The 17,674-nt window shown below is 38.6% G+C and overlaps 1 protein-coding gene across 4 annotated transcripts in view; it reads left to right on the top strand.

Moving 5' to 3' along the window:
• HERC2 (HECT and RLD domain containing E3 ubiquitin protein ligase 2) overlaps positions 1-17,674 on the top strand; it is a 264,575-nt gene that overhangs the window by 86,138 nt on the left and 160,763 nt on the right. For all 4 annotated transcript variants that reach the window (XM_073227076.1, XM_073227077.1, XM_073227078.1 and 1 more), the window contains 3 exons: positions 5,088-5,266; positions 15,630-15,814; positions 16,977-17,132. In XM_073227076.1, the coding sequence (XP_073083177.1) occupies positions 5,088-5,266; positions 15,630-15,814; positions 16,977-17,132 (520 nt within the window). The remainder of the gene's footprint in view (positions 1-5,087; positions 5,267-15,629; positions 15,815-16,976; positions 17,133-17,674) is intronic.

The raw sequence follows: 17,674 nt of genomic DNA, 5'->3' as shown, positions 1-17,674 counted from the left end.
AGTCTATTCCGTTGATCTATGGGTCTGTTCTTGTGCCAGTACCAAATTGTCTTGATTACTATAGCTTTGTAGTAGAGCTTGAAGTTGGGGAGCGTAATCCCCCCAGCTCTATTCTTCCTTCTCAGGATTGCTTTGCTATTTGGGGTCTTTTGTGGTTCCATATGAATACTAGTTCGTTGAAGAATGCTGTAGGTATTTTGATAGGGATTGCATTGACTCTGTAGATTGCTTTACGCAGGATGGCCATTTTGACAATATTAATTCTTCCTATCTACGAGCCCAGTATGTATTTCCATTTACTGGTATCTTCTTTAATTTCTCTCATTAGTGTCTTGTAGTTTTCAGGGTATAGGTGTTTCACTTCCTTGGTTAGGTTTATTCTTAGATATTTTATTTTTTTGATGCAATTATGAATGGAATTGTTTTCCTGATTTCTCTTTCTGCTATTTCATTGGTAGTGTATAGGAATGGAACAGATATCTGTGTATTAATTTTGTATCCTGTAACTTTGCTGAATTCAGATATTAGATATAGTAGTTTTGGAATGGACTCTTAAGGTTTTTTATGTATGGTATTATATCATCTGCAAACAGTGACAGTTTAACTTCTTTACCAATATGGTTGCCTTTTATTTCATTGTGTTGTCTGACTCCCATGACTAGGACCTCCAGAACTATGTTGAATAAAAGTGGGGAGAATGGGCATCCTTGTCTTGTTCCCGATCTTAGGTGTAAAGCTTTCAGCTTATTGCTGTTAAGTATGATGTTGGCTGTCATTTTTCATATATGGCCTTTATTATGTTGAGGTACTTGGTCTTTATACTCATTTTGTTGAGTTTTTATCACGAATGGGTGTTGAATTTTGTCAAACGCTTTTTCAGTATCTATTTAGATGATCATGTGGTTTTTGTTCTTCTTTTTGTTGTGATGTGGTGGTTGATGTTGGTGGATTTTTGAATGTTGTACCATCCTTGCATCCCTGGGATGAATCCCAGTTGATCATGGTGTATGATCCTCGTGATGTATTTTTGAGTTCGGTTTGCTAATACTTTGTTGAGTATTTTTGCATTTATGTTCTTCAGGGATATTGGTCTGTAATTTTCTTTTTTTGTGGTGTCTGCCTGGTTTTGGTATTAGAGTGATGCTGGAATGAGTTTGGAAGTTTTCCCTCCTCTTCTACTTCTTGGAGAACTTTTAGGAGGATGGATATTAGGTCTTCACTAGATGTATGATAAAATTCAGCAGTGAAGCCATCTGGTGTAGAGATTTTGATATTAGGTAGCTTTTTGATTACCAATTCAGTTTCATGCTGGTAATTGGTCTGTTCAGATTTTCTGTTTCTTCCTGTGTTGGTCTTGGAAAGTTGTATTTTTCTAGAAAGTTGTCCATTTCTTCTAGGTTATCTGGTTTGTTAGTATGTAACTTTTCATAGTATTCTCTAATAGTTTGTATTTCTGTGGTGTCTGTAGTGGTTTTTCCTCTCTCATTTCTGATTCTGTTTATGTGTGTAGACTGTGTTTTTTTCTTGATAAGCCTGGCTAAGGGTTTATCTATTTTGTTTATTTTCTCAAAGAACCAGATCCTGCTTTCATTGATTCTTTCTACTGTTTTATTCTTCTCAATTTTATTTATTTCTTCTCTAATCTTTATTGTGTCCCTTCTTCTAATGACTTTGGGCCTCTTTTTTTCTTCTTTGTCTGGTTTAATTAATTGTGAGTTTATATTATTCATTTGGGATTGTTCTTCTTTCCTGAGGTAGGCCTGTATTGCAATATAGCTCCCTCTTGGCACGGCCTTTGCTGTGTCCCGTAGATTTTGCAGTGTTGAATTATTGTTGTCATTTGTCTCCATATATTGCTTGATCTCTGTTTTTATTTGGTCATTGATCCATTGATTATTTAGTACCATGTTGTTAAGCCTCCATGTGTTTGCAGGCTTTTTCATTTTCTTTGTGTAATTAATTTATTTCTAATTTCATGCCTTTGTGGTCTAAGAAGCTAGTTGGTACAATTTTAATCTTTTAAAATTTACTGAGGCTCTTTTTGCGGCCTAGTATATGATCTATTCTTGAAAATGTTCCATGTGCACTTGAGAAGAGTGTGTATCCTGCTGTTTTTAGGTGGAGTGTTCTGTAGATGTCTGGTAGGTCCATCTGTTCTAGTGTGTTGTTCAGGGCCTGTCTCCTTACTTATTTCCTGTCTGGTTGATCTGTCCTTTGGAGTGAGTGGTTTGTTGAAGTCCCCTAAAATATATATATTGCATTCTATTTCCCCCTTTAATTCTGTTAGTATTTGTTTCACATATGTAGGTGCTCCTGTGTTGGGTGCATAGATATTTATAATTGTTATATCCTCTTGTTGAACTGGAAGCATGTCAGTCTTTTTAACTTCAGCTATTCCAGTCAGGTTTGGTTTTAATTTGCACTTGGCATGTTCTTACTGACCATAGCTGTTCTGTTGCTTTCATTGTAAAGTTTTCATTGTTTTAATAGTTTTCAGTTTAAAAATTTGCACTAATAAATTTATGTGACATCTTTGAAAACATAAGTTCCTTTATTAAACTGAAGAAATTAGAAAAAAATCATATGTAGCAGTGTATGTAATATGTAATAGTAATAAATATGTCATAATTATTAGTGACTACAATTCTTTGTGTATGTGTTCTCTTCCAGGTACTATGCCCTATACTTTTGTTTTCTCCCTTAACCTTGTCAACCATCTTGAATGGAAAAAATTTGTTTTAAAATTCCATTTTATATATGTGGACATAAGTACCACAGAAATTCCATTACTTGCTAATGTGTTATAACTGGTGAATGACAGCTGTGGTGATTTGGAGCCTTTCGTTTCCTTTCTGTGCTCTGTGACAGCCTACCTGATGAAAGCAGGGACAGCCAACAGGCAGAGCTGGCCATGTGGGCTGGACAGTGGACATGCTGGCATGACCCAAGCAGTGTGTTTAGAACCTATTAATTTAGTTAGCAAGTGCGTATTGTGTAGTTCTTGCTGGATGGAGGGACCTTGGTGGGGTTTAGGAGGGAGCTACAGAGATATGCAGAGTGATTTCTATGGTAATAATTGTGTTGCCTAAAAATTATCCTGAAGGCCATTTATTTTAAAACAAAGTTGTTTTGAAGCTATAAAATGGCATAAAGAAAAAACCTCACTGTTTAGGAATAACCATTGTTAATATTTTTGCTGTATTAGTGTGCCAGATTTTATAAAATCCAGGTGCTTAGTGAAGATACTGAATCTGATACCACACAGTCTACATCAGTTTGCATCTTTTGTATTCACCAGGCTCCCATGTGTCCCATGTTGAATATTCTGCTGCTGTGTACATTTGTGCTATTGCTCAGAAGTCTGTCATATGAAAGGGAATCACTTTTTGTTTAAACAACTTCCTGTTGTTGACCATTTAGGTTTTAGATGTTTATACACTACAAATTTTTAATTACATTTTTGTAGATAATTGAGTGTAAGAATGATTACTAGGAAGTTCTAGAAGTGAAATGGCTGGATCAGAAGCATGCATATTTTTAAGTTTTCTGATGCATGTTGCCTTCTTATCCTTAAGAATTGGGTGGCCCAGCTCCAATCCCACCACTGAAGTAGGGTCTTTATCCCCATGTTTCTTAGTGCTGGCAAGGACTGTTCATGTTTAGACTGTACTGGCTTTTGCCATTAGAAAATGCAGCCCAGAGGTAAGAACTTTGTTTGCTTTTTCACAGTAAATTTGATTACTAGAACAATACTTGGTATATAGTATGTCATCAGGAATATTGGTTGCATCTGACTGGTAAGAGATGCCTCATTTTTTTTTTAGTTAAAAAAAAAATAATAGCTTTGTTAAGATACAATTAAAATGCTATAAAATCCACTCTTTCAAAGTCTACAATTTAGTAGTTTTTTGTGTATTCACAGATTTTGAAACCTTGACCACTACTATTTAATACCAGAACATATTCATTACTCCAAATGGAAACTCTGTGCTCCTTAACATTCACTTCCAATTCCCCAGTCCTCCCAGCCATTGCCAACCTCTAATCTACTTTCTGTCTACAGATTTCCCTGTTTTAGGCATTTAATATGGATTTCTACAATATGTGGCTTTTTGTATCTGGTTTCTTTGATGTAGCATAGTGTTTTCAGGGTTCATCCATGTTGTAGCACCTACGTACTTCATTTTTAAAAATCAGAAGCAATATTTCATTGTATGGTTAAAGCACATTTTGTTCATTCATCAGCTGATGGACTTTTAGATTGTTTCCACCTTTAAGTTATTATGAATAATGTTGCTGTGAAAATTTGTGTGTAGGTTTTTGTGTAGATGTTTTGTTATTTTTTATGGGTATGTGCTGAGGAGTGGAGTTCTTGAGTTTCACTGTAACTATATTCAGTATTTCAAGAAAGGGCCAGACTTTGTTCTTAAATGGCTGTAACATTTTACATTTCCAGTGGCAAGTGTGAGGGTTCCAGTTTCTCCATATCCTTGCCAATGCTTACTACTGTCTGTCTTTTTTATTATAGGCATCCTAGCAGGTGTGAATTTCCCTAACTAATGTCAAGCATCTTTTCATGTGCTTATTAGCCATTTGCATATCTTTGATGAAGATATGTCTATTCAAATCCTTTGTCTGTTTTTAAATTTTATCTCTTAATTGTTGAGTTGTAAGGATTCTTTCCTTATCCTGGACATTTGTCTCATCAGATATATGACTTGGGAATGTATCCCCTTGTTCTGTGGTTTATTCCTTCATGTTTTCAAAGCTAATGGACTGTGTGTGTTTGAGCAGATCACATTTGTGAGTACTAGGGGTAAAGATGTTAGGGATGTGCTAGAAGGAGGGTGGAGACCATCATCAGTGGCAGCCTGGACATTGGATTTGTCAGACATAGTCTGTTTAGAATCTGAGCAGTTGAGCAGTGGGATTTCTGACAGGTGGGAGGGAGTATGCCAGTAGGCTTGGGTTGGAGTTATCACATAGAGGCTGGGACAGCGGGGCTCTAGGATGAGGGCTCAGTCCAGCATGCCTGCACTCTTGCTACCAAGATAACTGGTAACCAGTTTCTGTTTTATGAATTCCAGGATATTGAAGCCAAAAAAGAAGCACAGAAGGAAAAAGAAATTGATGAACAGGAAGCAAATGCCTCCTCATTTCAGAGAAGTAGGACTCCATTGGATAAAGATCTTATTAATACAGGGATCTATGAATCTTCTGGAAAACAGTGTTTGCCTCTGGTTCAGCTCATACAACAGCTTCTTCGGTAAATAGTATTAGATGTATTTTAATAGGAGGATTATTGGTTTTCATATTAAGATAGTGAGATCTAGCTCTAGGTTCTCAAAAATATGTTTGGTTGTGGAGGAAAGACTCAGGGTAGGTTTTAGGTTGAAGAGCAGACTCCTAAATGTAGGTGAGAGGAGAGGTTGGAATGCTATTCTCATGAGGGGCCTGCTTTCCTAGGCCCCTGCTTGGTGCATTGGTGTAGAGAAACCTGTCTTAACCTGCTTAAACTTGCACTGTGTCAGTCTCTGTCAGTCACTCACCACATTTGGCTGATGAGCCCTTGAAATGGGTCCAGTGTCTCTGAGACATTCATTTTTTTATTATTATTTAAATTATTTTAAAACTTAGACCTGACTCAGCTATTAGAAAACTTATAAATATGTTTGGAATAACTTGGCCTTGTGACTTTGCTTTATCAAATGTGCATTTGATGACCCTAAGTGCAGATCACATGTTCTCAATGAAAAAAGATATCTGAATTGAGATGTGCTGTATCTGTAAAATACATAATGGCTTTTAAGGACTTAGTGTGAAAAAACACCTCAATGCTTTTTCTTATTGGTTTTATGTTATATGATAGTGTTTTCAATATATTAGGATTAATACATTATTACATATTGATTTCATTTGTTTTTTAAAATTTTTTATTAAAGTATCATTGATATACAATCTTATGTTGGTTACAAATACACAATACAGTGCTTCAGCAATCACCCGTATTATCAAGTCCTCACCTCTTCCAGTGCAGTCACTGTCTATCAACATAGTAAGATGTTAGGGAATCATTAACTGTATTCTCCATGCTGTACTATCATCCCTGTGACCAACCTATATTGTGATTGTGAATTATTGTGCCCCCTAATCCCCTTCTCTGTCCCTGTCCATCCTCCTCAACCCCTCCGTTTTGGTAACCATTTCCCTTCCCAGTGTCTGCAAGTCTATTACTATTTTGTTCCTTCTGTTTTGCTTTGTTTTTATACTCCACAATTAAATGAAATCATTTGGTATTTGTCTTTCTCTGAGGCCTGACTTATTTCACTGAGCATAATACTCTCTAGATTCGTCAATGTTGTTGCAAATGGCAGGATTTCTTTTCTTTTTATGACCGAATAATATTCCATTGTGTATGTGTAGCACATCCTCAAAAATTTTTTTGTATATATGTATTTTTTATTAAGGTATCATTGATAAACAATTTTATAAAGGTGTCAAATGAGCGACATTGTGGTTACTACATTCACCCATATTATCGAGTCCCCCCACCCACCCCATTGCAGTCACTGTCCATCAGTGTAGCAAGATGTCACAGAGTCACGACTTGTCTCCTCTGTGCTACACTGTCTCCCCATGACTCCCCTTAACACCATATATGCCAATCAAAATGCCCCTGAGTCCCCTTCTCATTCCCTCCCTCCTCACCCACCCTCCCCACCCCTTTCCCTTTGTTAAACACTAGTCCCTTTTTGGAGTCTGGAAGTCTGCTGCTCCTTCAGTTTTGTTCCTTCAGTTTTGCTTTGTTGTTATACTCCACAATATGGGAAATCATTTGATACTTGTCTTTCTCTGCCTGGCTTATTTCATTGAGCATAATACCCTCTAGCACCATCCATGTTGTTGCAAATGGTAGGATTTGTGTTCTTCTCATGGCTGAATAATATTCCATTGTGTATATGTACCACCTCTTCTTTATCCATTCATCTACTGATGGACACTTAGGTTGCTTCCATTTCTTGGCTATTGTAAATACTACTGCCCTAAACAAGGGATGCACATGTCTTTTTGAATATGGGATCTTGTTTTCTTAGGGTAAATTCTGAGGAGTGGAATTCCTGGGTCAAATGGAATTTCTATTTTTAGTTTTTTGAGGAACCTCCATGTTGCTTTCCATAATGGTTGAACTAATTTACATTCCCACCAGCAGTGTAGGAGGGTTCCCCTTTCCTTGCATTCTCTCCAGCATTTGTTGTCCTTGTCTTTTGGATGTTGGCTGTCCTAACTGGTGTGAGGTGATATCTCATTATGGTTTTAATTTGCATTTCCCTAATAATTCGTAATGTGGAGCATCTTTTCATGTGCCTGTTGGCCATCTGAATTTCTTCTTTGGAGAAGTGTCTGTTCATATCCTCTACCCATTTTTTAATTGCGTTGTTTGCTTTTTGGGTATTGAGGCATGTGAGTTCTTTACATATTTTGGATGTTAACCCCTTGTCAGATCTGTCATTTATGAATATATTCTCCCATACTGTAGGATGCTTTTTTGTTCTTCTGATGGAGTCCTTTGCTGTACAGAAGCTTTTTAGTTTGATGTAGTTCCACTTGTTCATTTTTGCTTTTGTTTCCCTTGCCCGAGGAGATATATTCAGGAAAAAGTTGCTCATGTTTATATTCAAGAGATTTTTGCCAATGTTTTTCTTCTAAGAGTTTTATGGTTTCATGACTTACATTCAGGTCTTTAATCCACTTCAAATTTACTTTTGTGTATGGAGTTAGACAGTAATTCAGTTTCATTCTCTTATGTGTAGCCTTCCAGTTTTCCCAGCACCTGTTGTTGAAGAGGCTGGGTTTTCCTTATTATGTATCCATGGCTCCTTTATCATATATTAACTGGCCATGTATGTGTAGGCTTATATCTAGGCTCTGTATCCTGTTCCATAGATCTATGGATCTGTTTTTGTGCCAGTACCAAATTGTTTTGATTACTGTGGCTTTGTAGTAGAGCTTGAAGTTAGTGAGCATAATCCCCCCAGCTTTATTTCTTCTCAGGATTGCTTTGGCTATTCAGAGTCTTTGTGGTTCCACATGAATTTTAGAACTATTTGCTGTAGTTTGTTAAAGAATGCTGTTGGTATTTGATAGGCTTGCATTGAATCTGTAGATTCCTTTAGGCAGGGTGGCTATTTTGACACTAGTAATTCTTCCTATCCACGAGCATGGGATAGGTTTCCATTTATTGGTGTCGTCTTTAATTTCTCTCATGAGTAGTGTATTGTAGTTTTCAGGGTGTAGGTGTTTCACTTCCTTGGTTAGGTTTATTCCTAGGTATTTTATTCTTTTTGATGCAATTATAAATGGAGTTGTTTTCCTGATTTTTCTTTTTGCTAATTTGTTGTTAGTATATATGAATGCAACAGATTTCTGCATATTAATTTTGTATCTTGCAACTTAGCTGAGTTCAGTTATTTGTTTTAATAGTTCTTTTGTAGAATCTTCTGGGTTTTCTATATATAATATCATGTCACCTGCAAATAGTGACAGTTTAACTTCTTCCTTATCAGTTTGGATGCCTTTTATCTCTTTGTGTTTTCTGATTGCCATGGCGAGGACCTCCAGTACTGGGTTGAATAAAGTGGTGAGAGAGGGCGTTCTAGACTTGTTCCTGTTCTTAGAGGAAAAGCTTTCAGCTTTTCACTGTTAAATATGATGTTGGCTGTGGATTTGTTGTATATGACCTTCATTATGTTGAGGTACATACCCTCTATACTCATTTTGTTAAGAGTTTTTATCATCACTCAGTGTTGAATTTTGTCAAATGCCTTTTCAGCATTTGTTGAGATGATCATGTGAGTTTTGTTCATCTTGTTGTTGATGGCATGATATTGTTTGATTTGCGAATATTGGAATATCCTTGCATCCCTGAAATAAATCCTTCTTGGTCATGTGGATGATCTTTTTGATGAATTTTTGAATTTGGTTTGCTAAGACTTTGTTGAGTACTTTTGCATCTATTTTCATCAGCCATATTGGTGGTGTTATTTTCTTTTTTGGTGCTGTCTTCGGTTCTGGTATTCGAATGATGGTGGCCCCATAGAATGTGTTTGGCCGTATTCCCCTCCTCTTCTACCTTTTGGAATACTTTAAGAAGGATGGGTACTGGTCTTCTTTAAATGTTTGATAAAGTTCAGGTGTGAAGCCATCTGGTCCAGGAGTTTTGTTCTTAGGTAGTTTTTTGATTACGAATTCAATTTCATTGCTGGTAGTTGGTCTGTTCAGATTTTCTGTTTCTTTCTGGGTTAGTCTTGGAAGGTTGTATTTTTCTAGAAAGTTGTTTGTTTCCTCTGGGTTGTCCAATTTATTGGCATGTAATTTTTCATAGTATTCTCTAATAATTCTTTGCATTTCTGTGGTGTCCGTTGTGATTATTCCTTTTTCGTTTCTAATTTTGTTTATATGTGTAGAATCTTTTTCTTCCTTGTTATGTCTGACTAGGGGTTTATCTATTTTTGTATTTATTCGAACATCCAGCTCCTGGTTTCATCAGTTCTTTCTATTGTTTTATTCTCCATTTTATTTATTTCTGCTTTAATCTTTATTATGTCCCTCCTACTGACTTTGTCTTCATTTGTTCTTCTTTTTCTAGTTTCTTTAATTGTGAGTTTAGAACTGTTTATTTGGAAGTGTTCTTTTTTCTTGAGGTAAGCCTGTTGCTATGTGCTTTTGTCTTAGACTGCCTTTGCCATGACCCACAGATTTTGGGCTGTTGAATTTTTGTTTTGATTTGTCTCCATGTTTTCCTTGATGCTTTTTTTTTTGTTTTAGTTTGTTCATCAGTCCATTGATAATTTAGGAGAATGGTGGTTAGCCTCCATGTGTTCGTCTTTTTTGTTTTCTTAATGTAATTTATTTTTAATTTCATACCACTGTGGTCTGAGAAGCTGCTTGATACAATTTCAGTGTTTTTGAATTTATTGATGCTCTAAACATTCCATGTACAGTTGAGAAGAATGTGTGTCCTGGTGCTTTTGGGTGGAACGTTTTTTGGATGTCTACTAGGTCCATGCGTTCTAATGCATTGTTTAGTGCCACTGTTTCCTTACTTGTTTTATTTCTGGTTGATCTGTCTTGATGTGAGGGGTGGGTTGAAGTCTCCTAAAATGAATGTATTGCATTCTATTTCCCTCTTTAATTCTGTTATTATTTGTTAACATATTTAGGTGCTCCTCTATTGGGTGTATAGATATTTATAATGGTGATATCCTCCTGTTGGACTGATCCCTTTATCATTATGTAATGTCCTTCTTTGTCTCTTGTTACATTCTTTGTTTTAAAGTCTATTTTGTCAGATGTAAGTACTGCTACTCCTGCTTTTTTCTCCCTATTATTTGCATGAACTGTCTTTTTCTATCCCTTCACTTTTAGTCTGTGTATGTCTTTGGGTCAGAAATGTATCTCTTATAGGCAGCATATAGATTGGTCTTGTGTTTTTTTATCCATTCTGCCACTCTCTGTTTTGGCTGGTGCATTCAGTCCATTTGTATTTAAGGTGATTGTTGATAGATATGTACTTACTGCCATTTTACTAATTGTTTTCTGGTTGTTTTTATATTTCCTCTCTGTTGCTTTCTTCCTCTTTTATAGTCTTATTATTTTATGGATTTCTTTAGTGTTCTGATTAGTTCTCTCTTTGTCTTTCTCTTTCTGTCCCTCCCTCCCTCGGTCCCTCCCTCCCTCTCTCCCTCCCTCCCTTCCTCCCTCCCTTCCTTCCTCCCTCCCTCCCTCTCTTTCTCTGTGTTTCTCTTTTTCTTTTGTATCTTTTGTTTCTTTTCTTTGTCTCTCTCCTCCTCCTCCCTTCCTTCCCTCCTTTCCTTTCTTTTCTTTTTTTTTGGTGTGTGTATCTATTGTAGGCTTTAGATTTCTGGTTATGTAAGGTTCGAGGATAGGTTCCTTCATCTTAAATTGCTGATCGCTCAATTTCAGACAGAATCTAGAGGTACTTTCCCCCCATCTTCTTCTTCTTCCTCCACACTGTATGTATAAGGTGGCATATTCTGCACTTTTTGTGTATCCCTTGACTTATTTTATGAGTTGTTCATTTAATTTCATACTTGCTTGCTACTTAATTGGTCTACTACCTTTACTGTGGGTTTATTTTCACTGGGGATGGCTGTTTATCCTTAGGTACATTTTCATCTACAGTAGTCCCTTTAACATATACTATAGGGCTGGTTTAGCAGTGGTGAATTCCTATAACTTTACTTTATCTGAAAATTGTTTAATCCCTGCTTCAGATTTAAATGATAATATTGCCATGTAGACGGTTCTTGGTTAGAGGCGTCCTTTTGTTTCATTGCATTAAATATATCATGACACTTCCTTGTGGCCTGTGAAGTTTCTGCTGAGAAATCTGCTGCCAGCCTGATGGTGTTTCCTTTATAAGCAATCTTTTTTCTTCGTCTGCTTTCAGTACTCTCTTCATGTCCTTGATCTCTGCCATTTTAATTATTGTATGTCTTTGTGTTGTCTTCCTGGGGTTCCTTTTGTTAGGGGCTCTCTGTGCTTCCATGATCTGATTGTGTGTTTCCTTCCTCAGATTGGGAAAGTTTTCAACAGCAATTTCCTCAAGTGAGTTTCTATCCCTTCTCTCTTTTCTCCTGCTGGTACCCCTATTATGTGAATATTGCTCTGTTTGGATTGGTCACACAGTTCTCTTACTCTTTCATTCCTAGAGATCCTTTTTTCTATTTTTCAGCTTCATTGTTTTCTTGCTCCCTAATTTCCAAATCATTTTCAACTTCTTCAACTTGAGGAAGTCTACCATTCAATCCCTCCATTGTATGTTTCATTTCAGATGCTGCATTCTTCAGGTCTGAGTGGCTCTTTTGCAGGTGGTTGTCTTTTTGTTTAGGTTCTCTGTGAGATCTTGAATGTTTTTCTGCAGATACATGAGAATGTATATGACTGAATTTGAAGTCTTTATCAAGAAGATGAGGGGTTTCAGTTTCATTCAGCCCTCTTTCTGGTGTTTTTTCTTGTAGTTTTCTTTGGAACAAATTCTGCTGCCTCTTCATTTTCTCAGTGTTTCCTATGGAATAATAGCTTTACGGAGGAGGGTCCTGTAGTACGCAGAAGCTCAAGACAGTTCAGTTTACAGTGTGGATCCCCAACTGTAGGTGCTCAGTGGGCAGGGTGCCTTTCTGTCTGGCTTGTAGTCGTCTGGTTTCAGGTGAGCTGTGTGGGCTGTCAGCTCGTCATGGAGTCAGGGAGAAGCCTTGCTGCTGCCTCACTGGAGTTGCTGTGTGTGGAGCCACCCTCTGCCTGGCCTGCAGCAGTGGTGGGGGCTGCAGGCAGGAGGATCAGCACCTGCTGGTAGGAAGGAGCTCCCAGGGCTGGCTCCCACAGCACTTCCCCCGCTGTGCTAAGAAAGGGCTAAGAAAGCTGGGAGGGTCTCCCTCTGCCTATCTGATAGCAAAGCCTGACACTCCTGCTGGACTAAGTGGGCTGTCTGTCAGCTGCACACTCAGGGAGGGTCCTTGGGGCTGTCTCACTGGAGTTGCTATGAGTGAGGCCACCCTCTGCTTGGCCTGCAGCAATATAAGGGGGCCTATAGGCAGGCAGGACTTGCATCTGCTGGGAGGAAGGCGCTCCTTGGGTTGGTTCCCATAGGCAGTTCCCTGCCTGGCCTGGATAAAACTGGGCGGGTCTCTCTCTGCCTTACTGATAACAAAGTCTGACCCCACTGGAGTGCCAAGTGGGGAGTCAGCAGGCTGTGCTCCTCAGGGAGCAGCCTCCGGCTGTGTTGCTGTGGTAGGGGATGGGAGGGGCTGAAGTGTCTGGGGTTCCCAAGAGTTTCCAACCTGTTGGGCTGAGGGTGGGCTTGTTAGGTATTGCCCACCTGCCCTTTCACCTGAGCAGAGAGCTCTGTGTGAGCCTTGCCCCTCTGGCGCCCCTCTGGCTGCCTGGAGGGCTTATAGACTGCCTGCTTTGGTTTGTCTTGGGGAGACCAGTAGAGCTTGCTTGCTCTCAGCGAGCAGCTGGAATCTCGGCCTCCTCGAGGCTTCCGCCTGTCTCTGTTGTCCAGCTCTGCTGATCAACAGACCACCATGTACTGTGGGCTCGTGTTCCCAGAACAGACCTCCAGTGCTTGGTGTTCGGCAGTCTTGGGCTCCTACTCCCTCCCTCCTCCTCAGTTCCTCTTCCTCCCTTCTGCGGGCTGGGATTGGGGGAGGGCTTGGGTCCTGTCTGATCTTTGTTTTTCCACTTTGCCCTTTTCTGTGAGGTCTTCTCTTCTTCTCCAGAAGTAGGTAGTCAGTTCTTGTAGTCTTAAGGTTGTTTTCAGGTTTAGTTGTATTTGCTGTATTTTCTTGTTTTATGGGTCTTTTGAAAGAGGTTTCTGCCTTACCTTCTTACTCCACCATCTTTTTCCCAGAATATCATATGTTCCTTTTTATCTTTTCTAGTGTGACTGATAGGACATTTTGCATTACATGTGTGGCTCCCTGGCATTAGGTTTCTGTCAGATGTAGATGTGCTTTCTACATAGTCCTCATAAATTTTCCAAATCTTCCTCTTTTCTTTTGGTCCCTTTGGCACACAGGGAGAAATTGGCTCCACACAGGTTTATGATAAAGATGCACCTGTTTAAAAAACATTATAAAAACTGAAACATGGACGTAAATAACACCTTATTAAATTTTGGGAAAAATAGAAAAAGACCAATGTGCATACACTTTTTTTCACTAACAGAATGCCTATATTTCAGGCTCTTTCATAAGCATAGATAATGTGCCCTCCCCTTGTAGAGAGAGATATTACTGTTTCATTTGCTTATCTTAAGTGTTTGTGACCAAAGGAGATTTGCTGATGCAGTTGTTGAAGAAAAATAGTCTAAAGATGTAAGAGATTTTGGAGACATTTTATGTACTTTATTTCTTGGGAAGCAGATTGAAGAAATTGCAGCTTGCCAAAAATGAGCTATCTTACAGATTTCAGAATAGCTCTTTGATCGTAAGCTGGCAAGGAACCACAGAAAACCATTTATATTTGAAAAGAGAGAGCTGTGAAGATTTTTAAAATAGTGAACTCCATCAGAATTACACATTTTGATGATGATTCTGAATTTTTTGTTAAGGAGAGAAGTTAACATTTTTACTGTGTTTTATTGCTGTCTTTTATTCCTTCGTGTATAACATGAAACCCAGATTCTAGACCTGTTTTCTCCTATTGTGATGTGGGTATCAGTGTATAATACCGGGTGGTGGAGCAGAAGGTTGAGGTGAGACCCTTTAAGCGCCCTCCTTTTTGTGCCCAGTAAGTAGGGCTGTGTGCTGGCCTTGGTGTCCTGGCTCCTATTTTGTAACTTTGTGGTAGCTGTGAGTTGAAGAGTAACTTTGGGACTCCTGTCCTCTCTTACACAGTTGTTAGTTCCTGGAATGAACCATAGGGGAAGATTCTCTACAAACCTGCAGTTACCTTAAAAATCTGAGAATTGGAGCAGAATGCCTGTCTGTGGCCTGGTATTGTGTAGAAATCCCAGACTTATCTGCTCAGGGGCAGTGTCAGGTGTCAGCCCACTGGTCCTTGCCCTCCTGACTGGCTTGGGGCTGGAATGATGGAGCTGCTTTGAGAGCAGCCCCAGAACTAGGCTCTGTTTGGCTCTTGTCCTCCACTAACCCACTCCTCCTCTGTTCGTAGTCTCAGGGGATCAGGCCTTGTTCATCTGTAGCTGGGACTGGCCCTGGGTGGCAGGGTCTTCTCTGGTGTTACCGAGCCCTTGAATTTTCCCTCAGACTATTAACAGTTACCTTCCTCAAACACAAACAGGAATGCCACTCTCCTTTTGAAACCTTGATGGCTCAACATTGCAGAATCTTGTCCCAGCAGCCTGGCAGTCCATCACCTGTGCTGTCTACTCCCCTGCCTTGTCTTGTCTTGACTTCCTTCCCTTTGCATTCTGCTCATGGAAACAGAAAGTTTACTCTTCTTTAGATTGTTCCTTCTGGGACTCAGTGTTCTATCTCATTTCTCCCCATTTCCTGATGGATAATGGCTCAAGTTGGATCCAGTGGTTAGAACTGGAACCTCTCCTCTCTTTGTGCTGCTGTGTTCTTTGAGCACCTGCTACCCTGACCTGGTCTGTGGGTACCCACTGTGTTCTTCCTTCCTGTACTCTGAGCCCTGGATACACCCCATTGTCTCCTCAGTGCAACTTGAATAGGTATGAAGGCAGATTTGTGAGGCAGATGCAGTAATGCCAGTGAGTCTTGTCTTTAAGGATAGTCTGATGTTTATATTTGAAATGCAGCTTTGGATAAGAAATAATGATACATTTGTTTTTCCTTCCAAAAGGTTGTACAGGGGTTTTCTATCCAAGCAGATTTATAAAGCAAAGGGCATCATAATATGCCCTGCATCTTCTCCTCTGTTCAGTTTTGACAGAGGTTGGGCTAGTGATAGATATGCCTGATACACATTTGGTGAAGGAAGACAGCTGTTGGTCACCTGGGTACATGATCTGTATTTCTGATTTCAGTTTATGTTGTCATTTAAAAAAAAAAGGTCCCCTCCCCCACTTTTTTAAACAAACATAACTTGTTTAATTTTGCAATTGTCTTTCTCCTGCATAGAAACATTGCTTCTCAGACGGTTGCTAGATTAAAAGATGTTGCCCGTCGGATTTCATCATGTCTAGACTTTGAACAACACAGTCGTGAAAGATCAGCTTCTTTGGATTTGTTGCTGCGTTTTCAGCGCTTACTTATCAGTAAACTGTATCCAGGAGAAAGTATTGGTCAGACGTCAGATGTTTCTAGTAAGTTGCTTAAAATGTTAAAAGTGTCTTCTTAAGTTAGGCTTTTTGACATGGTTACTCTGAATGCTCGGATGTGTAGTTCTTATACTGGTAAATGAACCAATTTTGGGGGGACTTCATTTTACATCCATTTTCTTGGGTGACAGATATTTCTGTATTAGACTCATCAATATTTTTATTGTCTTAACATTTAAATTCTTTAGGCATCAAAAACAGCATTCTTTAAGTTTAGGTTAGTCTGTCAGGCCTATTCCATGTATTAGTTAGTTACTGGCTGTTGGAGACGGACATATGTGGGAATAAAACAGTGACATAGTATTTGTGTGTCACACTGGGAAGCCAGCTGAGTGTATTGGGAGGCGTGATGACTATTGGAAGAAGAGTTGGCCTCAGTTATAGCTCTGGTGTATTAGCTGCTGGACATGAGATGCAGTCTCCTGGGCACTGTAGCCTGCTCACCTACAGAACTGGGATAATACCTGGGGTGTGCCCGTGAGGGTTAAAATAGATAAATGAAGCAGATGTATCACAAGAGTTGGACCCTTTCCACAGGCTCTGAAGGCAGTGTCTGGCTCTCCATAGAGGAGCTTTCTCTGTTAAGGATGGAAAGGTCTGCTGCTTTTGTTAATGTTATTATAGCTCTTCTAACATGACTCAGTCACTTCCTGAAAAGAGTTAGTCATTTGAAAATGATGGAAAATTTCAGATTGAAATAGGTGAAAGAGATGACCACCTCAAATACATAAAGTCACAAGGATGGAAACGTTATTTAGTGCCATGTAGGAAGAAAAGTTGGAAGATTTTTTAAGATAAAAAAAATGCCTAACTTTGTTCATTCAGAGTAATTTACAAGCATTAAGACTTGGACTTAGAAAATATTTGTGTATTGGATATAAGATTTTAAAACTTCCTAAGTTGCGACTTTAGTATTTATATACCCAAAGTGTCTGGATACTATGTATGCAGTGTATAAAAATTGACATAACCAAATCACTATCTCAAATTATGTGATATAAAAAGAACTGAGGACCAAGGGTTAATAGCTCCTGTTTGAAAAATTATCACAGGTAAAAGATGTACAGATTGGAGTGGAATCATGGAACAATTAAGTTTATTTATGAATTCTAATAGTAAAAACGAAAATTTTAAATCTTTCTTCAAGGTCCTGAGCTAATGGGTGTCAGTTCTTTGCTGAAGAAGTACACAGCCCTTTTGTGCACACACATTGGAGATATACTACCAGTGGCAGCCAGTATTGCTTCTACCAGCTGGCGGCATTTTGCAGAGGTGGCCTGCATCATGGAAGGGGACTTTACTGGTACCTTTCTTGTTTTCTGTCACGAATGTTACTGATTTTCAGAGATTGATGAGAATTGAAACATCATTTCCTGATAAAACTGCATGCCTTTCTAGTGTTGGCCTTTCTCCTTTTGTTTTTTCAGTTAACAGTTCTGTTGCTAAGCAGCCTGGTGTGAGAGCTGTATCACTCTAAATACAATTAGTTAATCCCACCATTATTAATATTTCTATAGTAAGGTCAGTGGTGACTGTCTAATTTTATTTCAGCAGTACAAAGATGAGTTGCCCCTTTCAGGAACTTAATAAATTTCAATATTGCATAATGTTTTTTCAAGTTAATTTGATGACAGTATAGCATTTTTATTGAGTGCGTTTTTCTGATACTAAACTTAATTTATAAACACTTAGTTTTCTAAATAAAAAACTCTAGTTAATACTTCTCTGTTAAAACACAGTGTTTTTAAAGGCATTATTGTAACCCAGAGGGTTTTGTTTAATGCCTCTGTCTATCTGTTTCAAAATGAAAGATAAAATAATCCTGTAAAAATATGCTAAGTGACA

The sequence above is a fragment of the Manis javanica genome, chromosome 18, assembly GCF_040802235.1.
Source record: "Manis javanica isolate MJ-LG chromosome 18, MJ_LKY, whole genome shotgun sequence".
NCBI lineage: Eukaryota > Metazoa > Chordata > Mammalia > Pholidota > Manidae > Manis > Manis javanica.
Note: the sequence above shows the minus strand (reverse complement) of the source record. Positions and strands in the feature narration are given on the sequence as shown.